This window comes from Periplaneta americana, chromosome 8 (genome assembly GCF_040183065.1).
Source record: "Periplaneta americana isolate PAMFEO1 chromosome 8, P.americana_PAMFEO1_priV1, whole genome shotgun sequence".
In the NCBI taxonomy this organism is placed as follows: Eukaryota; Metazoa; Arthropoda; class Insecta; order Blattodea; family Blattidae; genus Periplaneta; species Periplaneta americana.
This window is the reverse complement of record NC_091124.1, coordinates 121,034,383-121,050,389: the sequence shown is the minus strand read 5'-3', so window position 1 is coordinate 121,050,389 and position 16,007 is coordinate 121,034,383. Positions and strand designations below refer to the sequence as shown.

Below are 16,007 nucleotides of genomic sequence, written 5' to 3'. Positions count from 1 at the left end.
TATAGTTTTTTGTTACATACAACATGAACTATTCGCTCTGGAAATCTGGAAGGCTATTTCACTTCTACTCTGTATATTCGAAATGTCATTTACTCTTTACCGTGCTGAAGTCTTAAAGAAATACATATTCTAAAAGTTTTAAGCTACCGGTACCCAAAATCTGCAGTTGGTATAACTACACAGCTCATTTTCCACGCATGAGTCTTAGGACTGCATACCCCAGATATGTCTTAACATTTTTTTTTTTTTTTCAGAGTTAGTTTTACTCATTTCCATAGCTCATGGATGGGCATTTACTGGTTGGCGAACCGGAAGTGCTTCAAAACTTCCCTCCAACTCCGAGAGATGGGGCTGTGATTTACAGTTCCGTTCTCGTCGTTTTACTCGTTCTCTACCGTACAAATCTAAACAATTTAGAGAGTCAGAAGCAAAGGGGTATAAGTGTATTTCAGTTACTTTTGAGAAGTTGAGTTCAAAAATGTTTAAACATTCGTAAATTCCGTGAACTTTTAATTTTAATTTTTAAAAAGTCTTATTTTGCACTTATATTAATTCGAGTTGAAAATTTGGAACCAAATCACTTTTGAAGTTTTTGAAATATATTCGGTTTGAAAGACTGAAACGTCTGACAATACTACGCCTGGGCTGTTTAACTCTTTTAAAATAATGCAAGTATTCCGAACATTTTTCCACATATTTTCACTACAGAAGTTTCAATGAATTCCCCGTCAATGAATTGTTTTAGACATGGACATGCATGCCTTATGAGAGCCTGAGCGATCTCAGAAGTGAAAATGTAACGGTAGCTTGTGTGGACTATATTATCAGTATTTAGCTTTTTATCAGATTCTGCAGACGTAGTTTTTTCCAACTGACTTTACAAATCCATTAACTGCTTTCAGCGTTAACGAGCTCAAATAACACCAAAATAATTCAGGATTATGTTTCTACAAGGGAAAATATAATATAGCATTTCTTGCAGGTTTTCAGGAGCGAGCATTTAAAGTTTGAACGACCGTATAAAATCATAGTAATCACATTTCATAGTGGCAAAGGGATATATCTTTTAACCAGATCACACATTAAAATTAAAATTAAAAGTTCACGAAAATTACGAAAGCTTAAACATTTTCATTCGCATTTTCTCAAAAGTAACTGAAGTGCTCTTACTTCTGACCTCCTCAATTGTATTGATTTGTACGGTGCAAAGTGAGTGATGCGAAGAGAACAGCATTGTAAATCACAATCCCATCTCTCGGCGTTGTAAGTAAGTTTCGAAGCATATCCGGTTCGCGAACCAGTAAATGCCCATCCATGCCGTATATACATATTCTTTAATTTGATTATTTAAAAACAATTTTGTCATTTTGTTGAAGTAGAAAATGCATATCTCTGTACTTAATAGGTTACCTTTTCCTATTTAAATTGTCACATATTTTTCTTTCTGAATTTTATCTTTCACTTTGTAACTTTCAATATTATGTGATAATTGAAATCTCAATTAAATTTAAAGTAAGAATATTGCCTAAAAGACTGATTTTTTTCTTCGTGTAATTTTTTTATTATCTTTCAATATCCGTCATTGTTTCAGATCTATCTTCAATTTTACAGCCTTTAATTTCGTGTAAGCATCTCATTTCAAATTCTTCCAATAGGCTAACTGAAATATACTCACTTCCGGAAGATTATTTCGAATGTGTACAACTTCTCTCTCTTTTCTTACAGTTTCTTATTGTTCTTTTCTTAAATTGTCGTTTTAAATGCATAGTCTTTAATTACTGTGTTTTATATTCCGATCTTATTCATTTCTTGGTAACATGGACTTTATTTCGTCGTAATGTGTTGCTATGTGCAGATCAATGACGGCTACTTCGTCCATTTCTTCTCTCCGGATGACCTGAAGCCTCTGAGAAAACAAGTCACCTTTGTGCTGGATGTCAGTGGATCCATGAGTGGTCGCAAGATCGAGCAGCTACGAGAGGCCATGACTATTATCTTAGGCGACTTGAATGAAGGGGATTTATTCAGTATTATCCTCTTCTCCGCTGCGGCAGAGGTATGGAAATAGCGTTCATAAAATAAATGACATGTGTTTCGTGTTTCAATTGATTTCATCAGTTTGAATGTACAGTTTAACTTTTCTCTTTTGTCATCATCAATTCTAATGGCACATCCACCATGAGGTGAGATGAGATGATGATGTAGATTTGTTGGGATGACACAGGGAAACCGGAGTTCCCGGAGAAAGCAGTGTGTTATCTGGACCACGGGCTTACCCAAAAAAATTACAAATCGGGTAGTATGTTGGAAAATTAATCACAGATATAGAACAAGACACGTTATTACTGTGTTCAGGTTTGGGACATCGCACTGAATGAAACTGATATGAACAAGAAGATGCAACACCTGTTACTAGATTACGGAGAAAATGCAGACAACAAGCTGACACCCAGCGTCATCGCTATGGCCACATCCGATAACATCGAAAAAGCGAAGAAGTTCGTAGCACAACTCGAAGTATACGGTGGTAAGTGCGAAATTGTTAATAATTACAAATTAATAAATCAAGGTCTTCAGTAGGAAGAGCTATATTAAAATACTCAAACGAAAGAGAGCAATACCTCTTTCTTTAGCTCAAAGACAACACTATCAGTGGATAAAAATACATTTATCTGCGAGTTAAATGACGAGAGCTAGAAGACTTGATCTTTATGAGTAATACTGTAAACCGGGGTTATTTTGACCCATTGGAATACATTTTTAAATGTTGTTTTATTATTTTATCGTGAAAATTTCGAAGAGGAATTTTCAATTTTAATATGCGAGTGTGGGCACATTTCCTGAAAGTAGTCCAACTAATATAATAGTAAATAATACATCTGAACAAATTTTCCCTTGAAATTATTCAATTCAGCTTCACAGGGAGCTATAGGGAGCTGTACATGTAAGCCCGATTTGCATTATATATGTCACTGTTCGTTAGCAGAAAATCACAATTCAAGTCACACAGATTTTGTGTGCACTCAATCAGGGCTTGAAGTGTTGTCAGCCCAATTGAGGTATGTGGACATGAAGGGAAAAAATTGGCTAGTGCCGGGCACAGTTCCTGAGTAGCTCAGTCGGTAGAGAATTGGCGCGCTCAGCCAAGGTTCCGGAAAAATTCTTCCTTTGAAATTATTCAAGTCAGCTCCACAGGGAGCTATACCTGAAAGCGAGATTTGAATAATACATCTGATAGAGCTTAATGCAAAGCCGTGGCCCAAAGTTACCTGGCACATGACATTAATTTGATCCATTTGTGTTTTCTCATATATAAACATACTGTAGTACAATTAAACACTGTCAATGCAATAATAAACTACACACTTGCAACAATATTATTATAAATAATAAACACAAAATATGTTTATTTTGGTACAAATGTTTAAACATAATCCCGATTTACGGTAGTGAGCAATTCAAATACGCCGAATAAATTCTGAGCAAACTACAATCGCTACCGGCCACTCCTCAATGTGGAAATTCGAGATGACAGATGAGGGTGCAGGAGAAAGAAAAAGACGGAAAAGTTTAATTAAAAGATATAATTGAATTTTAATTATGTATTTTATGTTACATTGATATTAGAGAAAAAATGGGAGTATAAGGGTACAGTGCATCAGTTATTCATAGATTTCAAAAAGGCATATGACTCGGTTAAGAGAGAAGATTTATATGATATTCTTATTGAATTTGGTATTCCCAAGAAGCTAGTTCGATTAATTAAAATGTGTCTCAGTGAAACGTACAGCAGAGTCCGTATAGGTCAGTTTCTGTCAGATGCGTTTCCAATTCACTGTGGGCTAAAGCAAAGAGACACACTATCACCTTTACTTTTTAACTTTGCTCTAGGGTATGCCATTAGGAAAGTCCAGGATAACAGAGAGGGCTTGGAATTGAACGGGTTACATCAGCTGCTTGTCTATGAGGATGACGTGAATATGTTAGAAGAAAATCCACAAACGATTAGGGAAAACACGGGAATTTTATTGGAAGCAAGTGAAGAAATAGGTTTGGAAGTAAATCTCGAGAATACAAAGTATATGATTATGACTCGTGACGGGAATATTGTACGAAATGGAAATATAAAAATTGGAAATTTATCTTTTGAAGAGGTGGAGAAGTTCAAATATCTTGGAGCAACAGTAAGAAATATAAATGATACTCGGGAGGAAATTAAACACTTAATAAATATGGGAATTGCCTGTTATTATTCGGTTGAGAAGCTTTTATCATCCAGTCTGCTGTCAAAACATCTGAAAGTTAGAATTTATAAAACAGTTATATTACCAGTTGTTCTTTATGGTTGTGAAACTTGGACCCTCACTTCGAGAGAGGAACATAGGTTAAGGGTGTTTGAGAATAAGGTGGTTAGGAAAATATTTGGGGCTAAGAGGGATGAAGTTACAGGAGAATGGAGAAAGATACACAACACAGAACTGCACGCATTGTATTCTTCACCTGACATAATTAGGAACATTAATTCCAGACGTTTAAGATGGGCAGGGCATGTAGCAAGTATGGGCGAATCCAGAAATGCATATACATTCTTAGTTGGGAGGCCGGAGGGAAAATGATCTTTAGGGAGGCCGAGACGTAGATGGGAAGATAATATTAAAATGAATTTAAGGGAGGTGGGATATGATGATAGAGAATGAATTAATCTTGCTTAGGATAGGGAGCAATGGCGGGCTTATGTGGGGGCGGCAATGAACCTCCGGGTTCCTTAAAAGCCAGTAAGTGAGTAAGTAAGTAAGTAAGTAAGTAAGAAAGGAAGTAAGTAAGCAAGTATTTTATGTTACATTTGAAAATGTTCATGAAAAATGTACCGCATATTGTAAAATGAGTGTAATTTTCGTTGGAGAGAAAACCTAATATCTGAGGAGTATTCTCAATTAATAATAATTAAAATGATTAATGTAGCGGTATACTTTAATTTCTATAGGCATACTGCTAGTAATGTTTCCAGCAGGAGTAATAACCTGGCTGCTAATCTGAACGATGATTATTATAGATGCATATACCCAGGGATATGAACGGATTTGCTCAGATCTTTATGGAAGGATCATGCAAGAATTGTATCAAATGTTTTAATGAATTAGGCCAATTATGGCCTTAATATCGATTTTTGAGATCTCATAAAACTGTAAATAAGTAAGATTTGATGTAGAAACAAATTCAATATGGTAGTGAACAACACGTATGCAATACCGTGCCTAACTCATTTTTTTTTTTTTGTTATTTTTTAAATTTTGGATAAGACGAGTTTTGAATCTAATAGCCTCAATTGCATGACCTTTTATGAATGTAACTTTTAATCGTAAGTCTAACCACTATTTTTTATATTGTTTCTGGCAAGCAGTGATCTCTACTGCAGACTTGATTATAAATTTAATTCTTTGTTTCGTATCATATTTAAGAAAAATGATTTTTCCAGAATATGAAAGAATGATGATTGTACTTGTTGAAATTCTTTATTTAACGTCGTTTAACACTAAGAAGGATATTCACGTATGACACGATGACAACTATAACTTCGATTGTTTATTCAACGCTCCTTATACTATGAACGGGAGATATACAGAGTGTTAAAAAACTATCCAATATTTTAGGAGGTGCTAGTATGCATCAAAACAAGAAAATAATATCTAATAAACATGGGTCCTACAACAGATACTTTCTGTGATCTGAACACTTGTTCATAGGAGGTGCTCAATGTGATATCCATTCATGGCTATGCATTTCTCTGCCCTTCGACGTAAGGAATCACGCACTCTTTGAAATTGACCTGGCTGTTCTTGTATGTGTTGACATGCTTTTAATACGCGATCGTCTAGTGTCTGAACATTGTTGATTGGACTGGCGTAGATCAATTTCTTCATATGTCCTCATAACCAAAAGTCTAGGGGATTTAGGTTTGGGGAACGAGCAGGCCTAGGTGTGGGATTTCCCCAACCAATCCAGCGGTAATACGTTAATAAGAGAGTCCTGATAACGAGTCCCAGTTAATCTCTGTGGTAGCACGTATGACCCAATTAATCTATCACCAAGGACGCCTGCCCATACGTTGGTTGAGAATAGGTGCTGATGCCTTGTTTCTTCAACTGCATGGGGATTTTCTTCAGCCCACACATGCTGATTAGGAAAATTCACACCACCATCTCTGCTTAACGCCCGCTCATAACTGCAACCAGACTTTTGTTTTCAGTATTCCTCACGACGTATCATTATTCCATGCCAGGGGTATCAACTACGGTATGATTATCTGGTAGTCTGCTGTATTGTAGGGCAGAGAAATGCATTGCCATAAATGGATGTCACATTAAGCACCTCCTGCGAACAAGTGTTCAAATCTCAGAAAGTATGTGTTGTAGGACCCATGTTTATTAGACATTATTTTCTTGTTTTAATGCATATTATCTCCTCCTAAAATATTGGATACCTTTTAACAACCTGTATTATTTTGAGAAGTTAGGATGATAACATTAATTCTCCCTTTAACGGTCTTTTACAAATTTTAAGGACCGTAAACTTTAGAAAATCCACAGGGATAGAAGTACAGTCCCTACACTAATAGGGTTATACACAGTCTATGATGAAGGATCGGTGGCGCGGAGAAAAATTCTCTCCGGCACTGGGATTCGAACCAGGGTTTTCAGCTCTACTTGCTGACACTCTGCCCACTAAGCCACATCGGATTCCAATTCCGATGCTGGATTGAATCCTCTCAGTTTAAGCTCCACCTCGTAGTTTCCCTTTAGTTGCCAACCCTCATGCACTGTGTCACAGATGTGTGACAGTGGCACAATGTCCAACACACATGTGCAGAGGTGCACTCATTACGAGTGACTAAGTGGCCATGATCCGACGGAATGAGCGCCGTCTTAAGTCACTAAGTGATTATAGTCGCATATCATATTATTGCTATGTACTGAATAACTGAAGTACGTATGTTACTTCCGTGCAGGAATTCTGCGTTATCGTATGATGAAGGATCGATGAAGCGGAGAAAAATTCTCTTTGGCACCGGGATTCGAAGCCGGAATTTCAGCTCTACGTGGTGACGCTCTATCAACTAAGCCACACCGGATTCCAATTCCGCTCCATCGATCCTTCATCATATGATAACGCAGAATTCCTGCACGAAAGTATCATATATACTTCGATACATCGTAATTTTATTATACAGTCTAGTTTAAAAACATATGTTTTGCCGTATGTTTTCAGGGACTAACATTTATGACGGTCTGAAGAAAGCTTTAGACGTCGCTGAACTGGGTCGCAGTACTTGGCCAGGCAGGAAGGCGGCTGATGAGCAGCGCCCTGAGCCCATCATCATCTTCCTCACGGACGGACAGCCCAACACCGGAGTCAGCGACCCCGACACGATCGTGTCCCGCGTGACGGACTCCAACGCTGGCGTCTCCTCTATCTTCAGCCTGGCTCTGGGAAGTGACGCGGACTTCGGCTTCCTCAAGAAGCTGTCGCTGCGGAATACGGGGTTCGCGAGGAAGATCTACGAGGCGTCAGACACGGCCCTGCAGCTCAGGGACTTCTACCGCCAGGTGTCGTCACCCCTGCTGGCCAACGTCACATTCAAGTACAACGAAGGACAGGTACGTTCGACATGCAACTTTCAATCGACATCTACGAATAAGTTAATATATATGATCAATTGTAGTTCACATCACAAGAAAGACGCAAAGAAACTTAATCAGTGATATAAAGTTGGCATTTTTGCTCAATAAATACGTAGTAGCGTTAGGGTCACGCGATGCAAAGGAGATTGTAGTGCAGGTATCTAGTGAAGCAAGGTGTCCAACAGGAAGAGCTCCTGTGAGAACAATTTGTGTCGTTTGGTAACACTACTTTTCTGCAGTCAGACTATATAATTCCGTGTACCATTTCACAAAGAATTTTAGGGTCGCAGTACTTGGCCAGGCAACTTTGAAACAATAAGGTCAACACCCTAAAGCTCCGAACCTAGCTGAGAATGCTTTAGTCTGTCTCACAGATGTATTAAAGGCTGGCTCGAGAACTGGTTCCGCAGTACATGACATAAGGCCAGGGAAAAAGTTGAGCTTTCCTGTAGGTAAATATGCCACCACCTTTGAAACGCAAATAGGCCTATCTGTAATCATTCATTCCGTTCAAGAGAATATAAGAAGAGGAAAAACGGTAAACGTCCCTGTTTTCTCTGACTCTCGTACTCTTAATAGGTACAAGATTACATCAGGACTTGCCCTAAATTGCCTGAACGTGCTCACAATCTTGGCGGAACATAATAAAATTAAAAACTATGTCATTGGCATATAGAAGGAAATGAAAAAGCTGACGAACTTTCTTAAGAAGGTGTGGAATGTAATTTTATTGGACCAGAGCCGACTCTTGGAATACCCAAGCGTTCCATTAGAGACCATTGTATTGATCCAAAGAGTAACGTTACGAAAGCATCATAAAATAGACATAGCAAATTACTCATTAATCGACCAAATGAGAAAAGAGTTGAAAGTTTACTTCAGTTTAACAGACTTCAGCTGAGGACAGTAAATTATAGCCTTTCTCACAGATCATGCTGCTGTGAAGAAATGTGTGAACAACATGAGTCTGATTAAAGGAACCTGAACTGCATTAATCGACCAAGTGAGAAAAGAGCTGACAGTTTACTTCAGTTTAACAGACTTCAGCTGAGGACAGTAAATTATAGCCTTTCTCACAGATCATGCTGCTGTGAAGAAATGTCTGAACAACATGAGTCAGATTAAAGGAACCTGAACTGCATTAATAGACCAAGTGAGAAAAGAGCTGACAGTTTACTTCAGTTTAACAGACTTCAGCTGAGGACAGTAAATTATAGCCTTTCTCAGAGATCATGCTCCTGTGAAGAAACGTCGGAACAACATGAGTCTGATTGAATGAACCTGAACTGCATATTCTCCAGGAAGGAAACTAATTCAGTCCATCACATTAGTATTCACAGAATACGTAATATGTTGTGGATATTAAATTTGATGCCATAAAATCTTGGAAACTGACAGCTTCATTTACAGCGGAATTTTTGGAGTGCTTTAAAAGTATTTCACTAAAGAACAGCATTGCTCTTGCTTATACTTAGTTACACTTCAGACATGTACGTGTTTGCAGGTGGAGGAAAACTCTTTGACCACACAATCTTTCCGAAGATTATTTTTCGGGTCTGAACTGGTTGTTGCTGGTCACCTCCTTAAAGACGACGTCAAGGGGCAAGTGTCGGGGTGGTCCTCGTCAGGTGACACGTCCTTCCCTATATCGCCAATAATCGTGTCGTTACCCTCGCCACCAACCACTGACGAGGGAAATAAAACTGCGAGCAGTATGGAAAGATTGTGGGCCTACCTCACCATCCAACAGCTGCTGGAGAAGGACGCCAGCAAAGACTACGACCGCTCGGACAAGAATCAGACTTCACCTGAGAAAGAGCGAGCGTTGCAGCTGGCACTCAAGGTAAAGTGAAAGACTGAGTTATACGTATTGTGTAATAAGTTTGAACCAAAACTTTGAAAGGGCACAATGTAATTCCTTATTTAACTATTTTTCTTAACTACACAAATCATTCATATAACAGTGATATATTTGTATAATTTGACAAGAAATCAATAGTGGAATGAAAAAAAACAAGAAAACATGTAGGGTAAGTTTGCCTAGTTCCGTGACACATTTAATAAAGACTATATTTATGCCACAATTGTACTAAAAATTTTCAAATAACACCTAAATGACGTTGTTTGGACATATAGTTACAGTTTTTACAACATTCAGTGGCAACAGTTTCACAAGTTTGAGATATAATATATGATTCTTCATTGTTATGCAATGGCTCCTAAATCCGTGACAGGGATACAAATTCCGTGATAGTGGTTTCCTAATTCTGTGAGTGATATCCTAATTCCGTGATACTAAAATAACCCTCATTAAGTGCTCAGAAAACAACGTGTATTTGGAAAAACACATTAAAGTCTTGGTATATTGTTTTAATATGGATTAAGCAAGAAATTATTACATAGAAAATGGGCCTAAGTGACAAATTTCATAGAAAATACTTGTGTAACTACAGGAATACATATTACATATTAATATATTATAAAGAAAACAAACTGATAGTTAAATTCAATACAAAATTAAATTTGAATAATTGAATTATAACGCAATTATTTCTCATTATTTAGATTCCTAACAACAACAGCAGTAAGTAAGTTAAATATATGCCCTATTATTTTATTATAATTATAATTTATGATTTCTGTAACTTATTTTTATTATTATTTCCACGAACTATTTTCTTTCATAGACATTAATTTTCACATTTTAGCGTCGGCATCACTGGTCGGATGTGGCCAAGAAGGAGAAATATGAAAATAAATCCGAAAATGGGAAAGGTCCTGTAGCATTATTATTGTCTGACAATCAATGTGTATGATTCAGCTTACTTTAGTCTACAGTAATATATCATTTTTATAATACTATATTAATTCTCACCTCAAATATAAAAATGTTTCTACAGGAGGGGTCACAAGAGAAAGAAAAACTTACTGGTCAACCACCTTTCACTGAACAAAAGCTTCTGCAGTCGACTGCTTCTATTCAAAAGGCGGGTAGTCAATAGAATTGAAAAGAAGACATCTCCTGGCATCTGTCAGGTATTTAAAAACTTAAAAGTCAGAGACCACAACTCCATGGCAGTCAATTGAAATTTTGTCACGGGATTAGGGGTATCACGGAATTAGGCACATTTACCCTATTCTGAGGGAGCCTGCAAGCTAGATACATAAATTATGATCTATTAGGAATCGAATTTCTGTCCCCTTACTTTAGAATCTCTCACTTGTCTTACCAAATGCCTGCTTGTTGTTTTGCAGTATTCTTTTGTCACACCATTGACGTCTTTGGTGGTTGTGAAGCCCAACGAGACGAAATCTGTGGACGCGGAGGACGCTTCTGAAAGCAATCGGAAACAGTTCTTTTTACCTAGTGCAGTGTCAGGATTTGGATCTCCTGGCGCTGCGGGAGTTCCTTTGATTGTCGGTGGTCTCGCCCCCGTCCCTCCTGGCGCTCCTGTTGCTGCTGCTGCTTCTCCTTTCTTTCCACCCAGTCTATCAGAAGATGCGGTCGTGCATACCGAAGGGGGTAACTTCATGGGTAAGTGACATTAGTTTCCACGCGTGCTTCAAATGGCAGGGCACAGGTGTAGAGATAAGCAACACTCAGATCTAGTCAGGCATTAAATTGCTAGTTAATAGTACCTACAGAGTGTTATGTAATCTATAGGACAGCTTACCTCACACCTTTCAGAGCGAGATACATTCCCTCGTATAATGATTAATGTGGAAAAATTAATTTAAAGAAAAACTAGTTACTTTATTTTATATCATTTATTAGCAAGATTGAATGCAGACAAATAAAAAGAAAATTATTGTAGACCTAATACATATCCGCGTAAAGCTATAACATTAAAATCAAATTGTATAGACACAGGAGTGTTGTGCAGTGGTTAAAAATTATTTCCCAACAAAACTGAAATAAATTACATGAAGATATTTAATCCATAATTGTAATTAGAAAATGCAGTATATTTTTAAACACTATTTTCACATAGCAGCAGAAAATAGAGAAAAGAAGAGCGTATGTGTTACCTGCCGACTAGCTATATATCTCCTCCACTAGCTACGACAATAAATGTGATATTGCCGATAGAGACATCCTTTGAAAGACTTTGGAAGATAAGAATATTCCAACGAATTTAATTTTGAACAATAAGAAGTATAAACAAGAACATAACAGCATGTTAGAAATTCCCGGAATATGTACGAACCTTAATAGGACTAAAGGTACATTAGTTTATTCCCAATATTCTTAAACTGCCACATAAGTCAAAATAAATGTTAAAACAACTGGAATAATTAACAATTAAATGAAATTCACTGAATTATAGAATTAGTTATTGAAAGAATTGTTGTATTCAAAAAGCTAAATTTTGTATGAAAGAGAAAGAGGGTCAATTACAGAAAGCGACATACAGTTGTCAAAGTGATCAATTACAAATAGTATGAAGAAGGTCATCTCCAGAACAAGCAATGGCCGTGCATATGGAAAAATTCGTTGAAAGCTAAAACCAAAATTGAAAAGCAAATACCCATATAATTGTTTTTTTTTTTTTCAAATAAATTGGAAGTGTATTTTCGGAATATGTTTCTGACACCGATATCGAACTAAGGCCTACAAAGATATAACAGAATAATTGATATCATAGAAAGCAATCTTGAACAAATTTTTACCAGCAATAAAATGGAGACTTCTTAATAATTCACTCAATAGGGAACCTTAATATAGGCCTATGTAAGTGGCACTTAGATGTTAAATAAATATAGATGTAGACAATTTTATTGCAAGAACCTCAAATGGGTTTCTTAAAATCTCTTGTGGGATGCACATGTTTAGATCGTGGAACGAACATCGACATATGAGACAATTTAAAAGTTGTACACATACATAATAAAAGATACTATAACCTATATAAAATTACTACTGCAATTGGCTTCAGCATCTTGACAATCGATTATCGACTACTCAAATAATTGCTCTTCAATATGGACCTAACTTGCGACGAGATCATGGAAGACTCAGAAAGGAAACAAAGGAAACAGGGACATTTGAGTTTCATGAAAAATTTGACTAATCATATTATCATACAACACTGTTGTAATCATAGCAGCAAAGAAGAAAAGTTTTCAATACAGTAGAACTTATCCGTTGTTTTTACACGTAATTTTTAACATAGGTTGAAGAACACATTCTAAACAAAAGTACAGTATCGAATGACATAATATTTTCACGGTGGGCAAAGTAGTGCGAAGTTTTTTTTTCTTTTTTTTGGTATTTACACCGTATCATAGATGTACTCAACATTTCCGATATCGGCTCTATCATAAGGAGAATAGGGATCCCTATCTACTGAAACCGTTACCAAAAGCTATTCTCCCTTTTCCCTTTGCCCTTTCCTTAATGATAGAGTAGACAAGTACACCTGAAATGTCACATGTTTCTACATGTATTGCACGATGCAACCCAAAACTTCGCGTCTGAAGTCCAGTAGACGTCATAGGTTCTTTGCAAATGTGATATAAATACCGGTCATAGCACACACAGGCCCGGGGTTTCCACCAGGCAAAAAATTTTCGTGCTAAAATTTTTCCTATATTATATCTTAAAAAATGTACTATATTAATTTTTATCTAAGAATGTCCGACGATTTGTGTTCATAAGTCAGCATTTTTACACAAATTTATATGCAAAGCTTCGATAAATTTTGCATAAGTGAATTCCGTAATGCATAATATAATAATTATCAGTACTTATATGTTGAGAGGTAGTTGACGTAAACACACTACAGATTATGAATTATAATTAATCAACCACATCCTTTATAATTTCTTGAAACAGTCAAAGATTTAATGTCAACTGTAGTAGTAGAAAGTCTCCTATATCGAGTATATCACTTCATCTTGCACTGTACTGTAGTTACTTCACAATATTAACTTCTGTTGAGGTATGGATTTGATGATTTAACTTTAAATTGTACTGGAGGAAATATTAATTTTAATTTATATATAACCTATATTTAAATTCACAACTTGATCTTCAAGTAATAATAGATCATTCTGTCAAGTCAATAAGTTCTTTGGAAATATGAAAATTTTGTGTAGATGAAAGTTTTAGGTTTTCCTTTGTTAAGAAGAGTCCATTTGTCATGAGGATCTCCAGTTTGTTCCTCAATTTATTTTTGTTTATGATAACAGCAGAAAACACGTACTCTGTTGCTGCAGAAGGATGGGAGACATAGTACTGCCTTCACACATTTTCTTAAATTTGGGAACATGTATTGGCCTATAGCTTTTTTTTCACTTCAAAGTTAGAATTACAAAATTTCATTAATTCCTAGTGTTTCCGGAAAGGTATTTGATTTCATAAAAATCACCAGCGTACAAAAATGTTCATATAGTGCTAGTTCTATTTAATACTGAAGAACTGGCAATGGAAACACTTCACTGGCCACTTTCGAAATACAGAATTATTGTTTTATATGTTTGCAGAGCCAGCCCAGCTGGCCAATCTGACTGACGTCAAGTGGTTGGCCGGGCTCCTCAACGACTCGTCGGTGTCTCTGCCTGTCGGTATGAATGGCACAACAGAAGTGCTGCAGCTGGCCGCGGCCAACGAGGTGAGCTTTTCAGTTCCCTCGCTTCTTCGAGCTTCTCTATACCTTCACTTCTGATTTATTAAAGACATGTCTTTCTCATTATTCTTCATATTCTCATCTTCCTACATGCGTATACTTGTGCTTCTCTTCTGCACCCTCGTCGCTTTCATCGTTCTTACATCTCTTCTTCTTTTCGTTTCAGGCCATCTAGGGACCACGTGAAGTACATAAACCACTGCATTTATTTTCGTTTCTTTTTTTGGACCTCCTTTCTGGCTTTCCAATAGTTTTTCATCCTGTCACTGTATTTCTTCTTTCTTTCTTATGTCCAGATGTTATTTGTTTTCTTCCTTTTCTTCGCCTGGAAACGATTAAAGTTTTGTATTAACCTTCTAAACCTCGTTATATCCATATTAATTTTTTCTGCTGTCCCCATCTCGCTTATGCCTCTTCTTATCCCTTGGAATCATTGGGTACCGCTCTTACTCTCGTATATATGTTGGAAAGTTTGTTTTCTAAGTCAGCTATTATCCTCCTCATGAAATGGTCAAACAATTTAATTCTTCTATTTCTGATCGTATCTGACATCCGTTCACATTCTTCATTCCCACAGAAATCTTCATTCTTCCAGTGTCTAGACTCCCCGTTTCCTGTTTGCATTGGTTCCAAAATTTGTCTTAAAATCTTTCGTTCCTTCTTCTCTAACTCTTCTATTTTCCCTAATTTCAGTAGCTTAGAGACACTCCGGTTTAATTACAGTGTGACTGTGTCTAAAATTGTTGTTGTTTAGTCAGCTCTCCGAAGTCAGGTCTGAACCTCACAAGTGATACCAAGAAGGCACCACTCATGAGGCAACTAGGCCAGGAGATAATGGGTTAGTTTGACCAGCTCCTTTCCCCCTCCATTACATACATCTTCGACTATCTATATACACCTATTACACTAGTTAGACTTCAGATGCATGCAAACAATTGTTTTTTCTCTAACACATAACATGTACTGCCTGATAATAGATGTACAACTGTGTATAACTTGTTAAGACTTTTCTTATTGTATATATCCTTATTCAGATGATACGGGAATTACCTTTTTCTCATTTTTACATTTCAATCATTGTTATTCAACTATTTTTTCATAAATACATTTGTCTCTTTCTGTTCTGTACCCTCAATCCATTATGTCAGTGAGTATTGCTTTATTTTTGGCGATTGGTATCTCCAGGCGTATTCTGTGGCACAATCTCCTTATTTGCTCGTTAATTTCGTTCAATTATTGACACCATAAAGATTGGCCCTTATGTTAATGTTAATGGGAATTGTTACAGACTAATGTGGCGCATGGGTCTTGCACGACCCCACCTTCTGAGCCCGGCTACTGCAGACACTTCAAGCACTGCATTCTGGACCGCTTCACCAACAGTCTGGAGGACTACCTTCCCTATTTCTGCAGGATTAATAGGTAATCTAATTCTTTCACGTAAGAAATTTTAATATAATTAATCATATGATTTTCTTAACGTGTATTATTTTAAATAATATTTGGATTGAAATCGTTTATTTTGTTATAAAATAACTAATGAAAACTATTATTTGTTTTCCAGTTTCGCTGGTGTGTGCTGCCCTGATTATCTAGAATAAGATCGACGAAATATTAACAGGTTTTGTAACATTTTTATAAGATCTCGTTGGAAACTGCAATAGCATTAGTTTTATATGAATAAACAGTTTAAATGTGA

At 36.7% G+C, this 16,007-nt stretch overlaps 1 protein-coding gene across 2 annotated transcripts in view; it reads left to right on the top strand.

Moving 5' to 3' along the window:
* LOC138705003 (inter-alpha-trypsin inhibitor heavy chain H4-like) overlaps positions 1 to 16,007 on the top strand; it is a 51,227-nt gene extending 35,220 nt beyond the window's left edge. For both annotated transcript variants that reach the window (XM_069833534.1, XM_069833533.1), the window contains 8 exons: positions 1,856 to 2,056; positions 2,356 to 2,527; positions 7,267 to 7,655; positions 9,184 to 9,522; positions 10,935 to 11,214; positions 14,166 to 14,293; positions 15,597 to 15,730; positions 15,873 to 16,007. In XM_069833534.1, the coding sequence (XP_069689635.1) occupies positions 1,856 to 2,056; positions 2,356 to 2,527; positions 7,267 to 7,655; positions 9,184 to 9,522; positions 10,935 to 11,214; positions 14,166 to 14,293; positions 15,597 to 15,730; positions 15,873 to 15,909 (1,680 nt within the window). In that variant the 3' untranslated portion in view covers positions 15,910 to 16,007. The remainder of the gene's footprint in view (positions 1 to 1,855; positions 2,057 to 2,355; positions 2,528 to 7,266; positions 7,656 to 9,183; positions 9,523 to 10,934; positions 11,215 to 14,165; positions 14,294 to 15,596; positions 15,731 to 15,872) is intronic.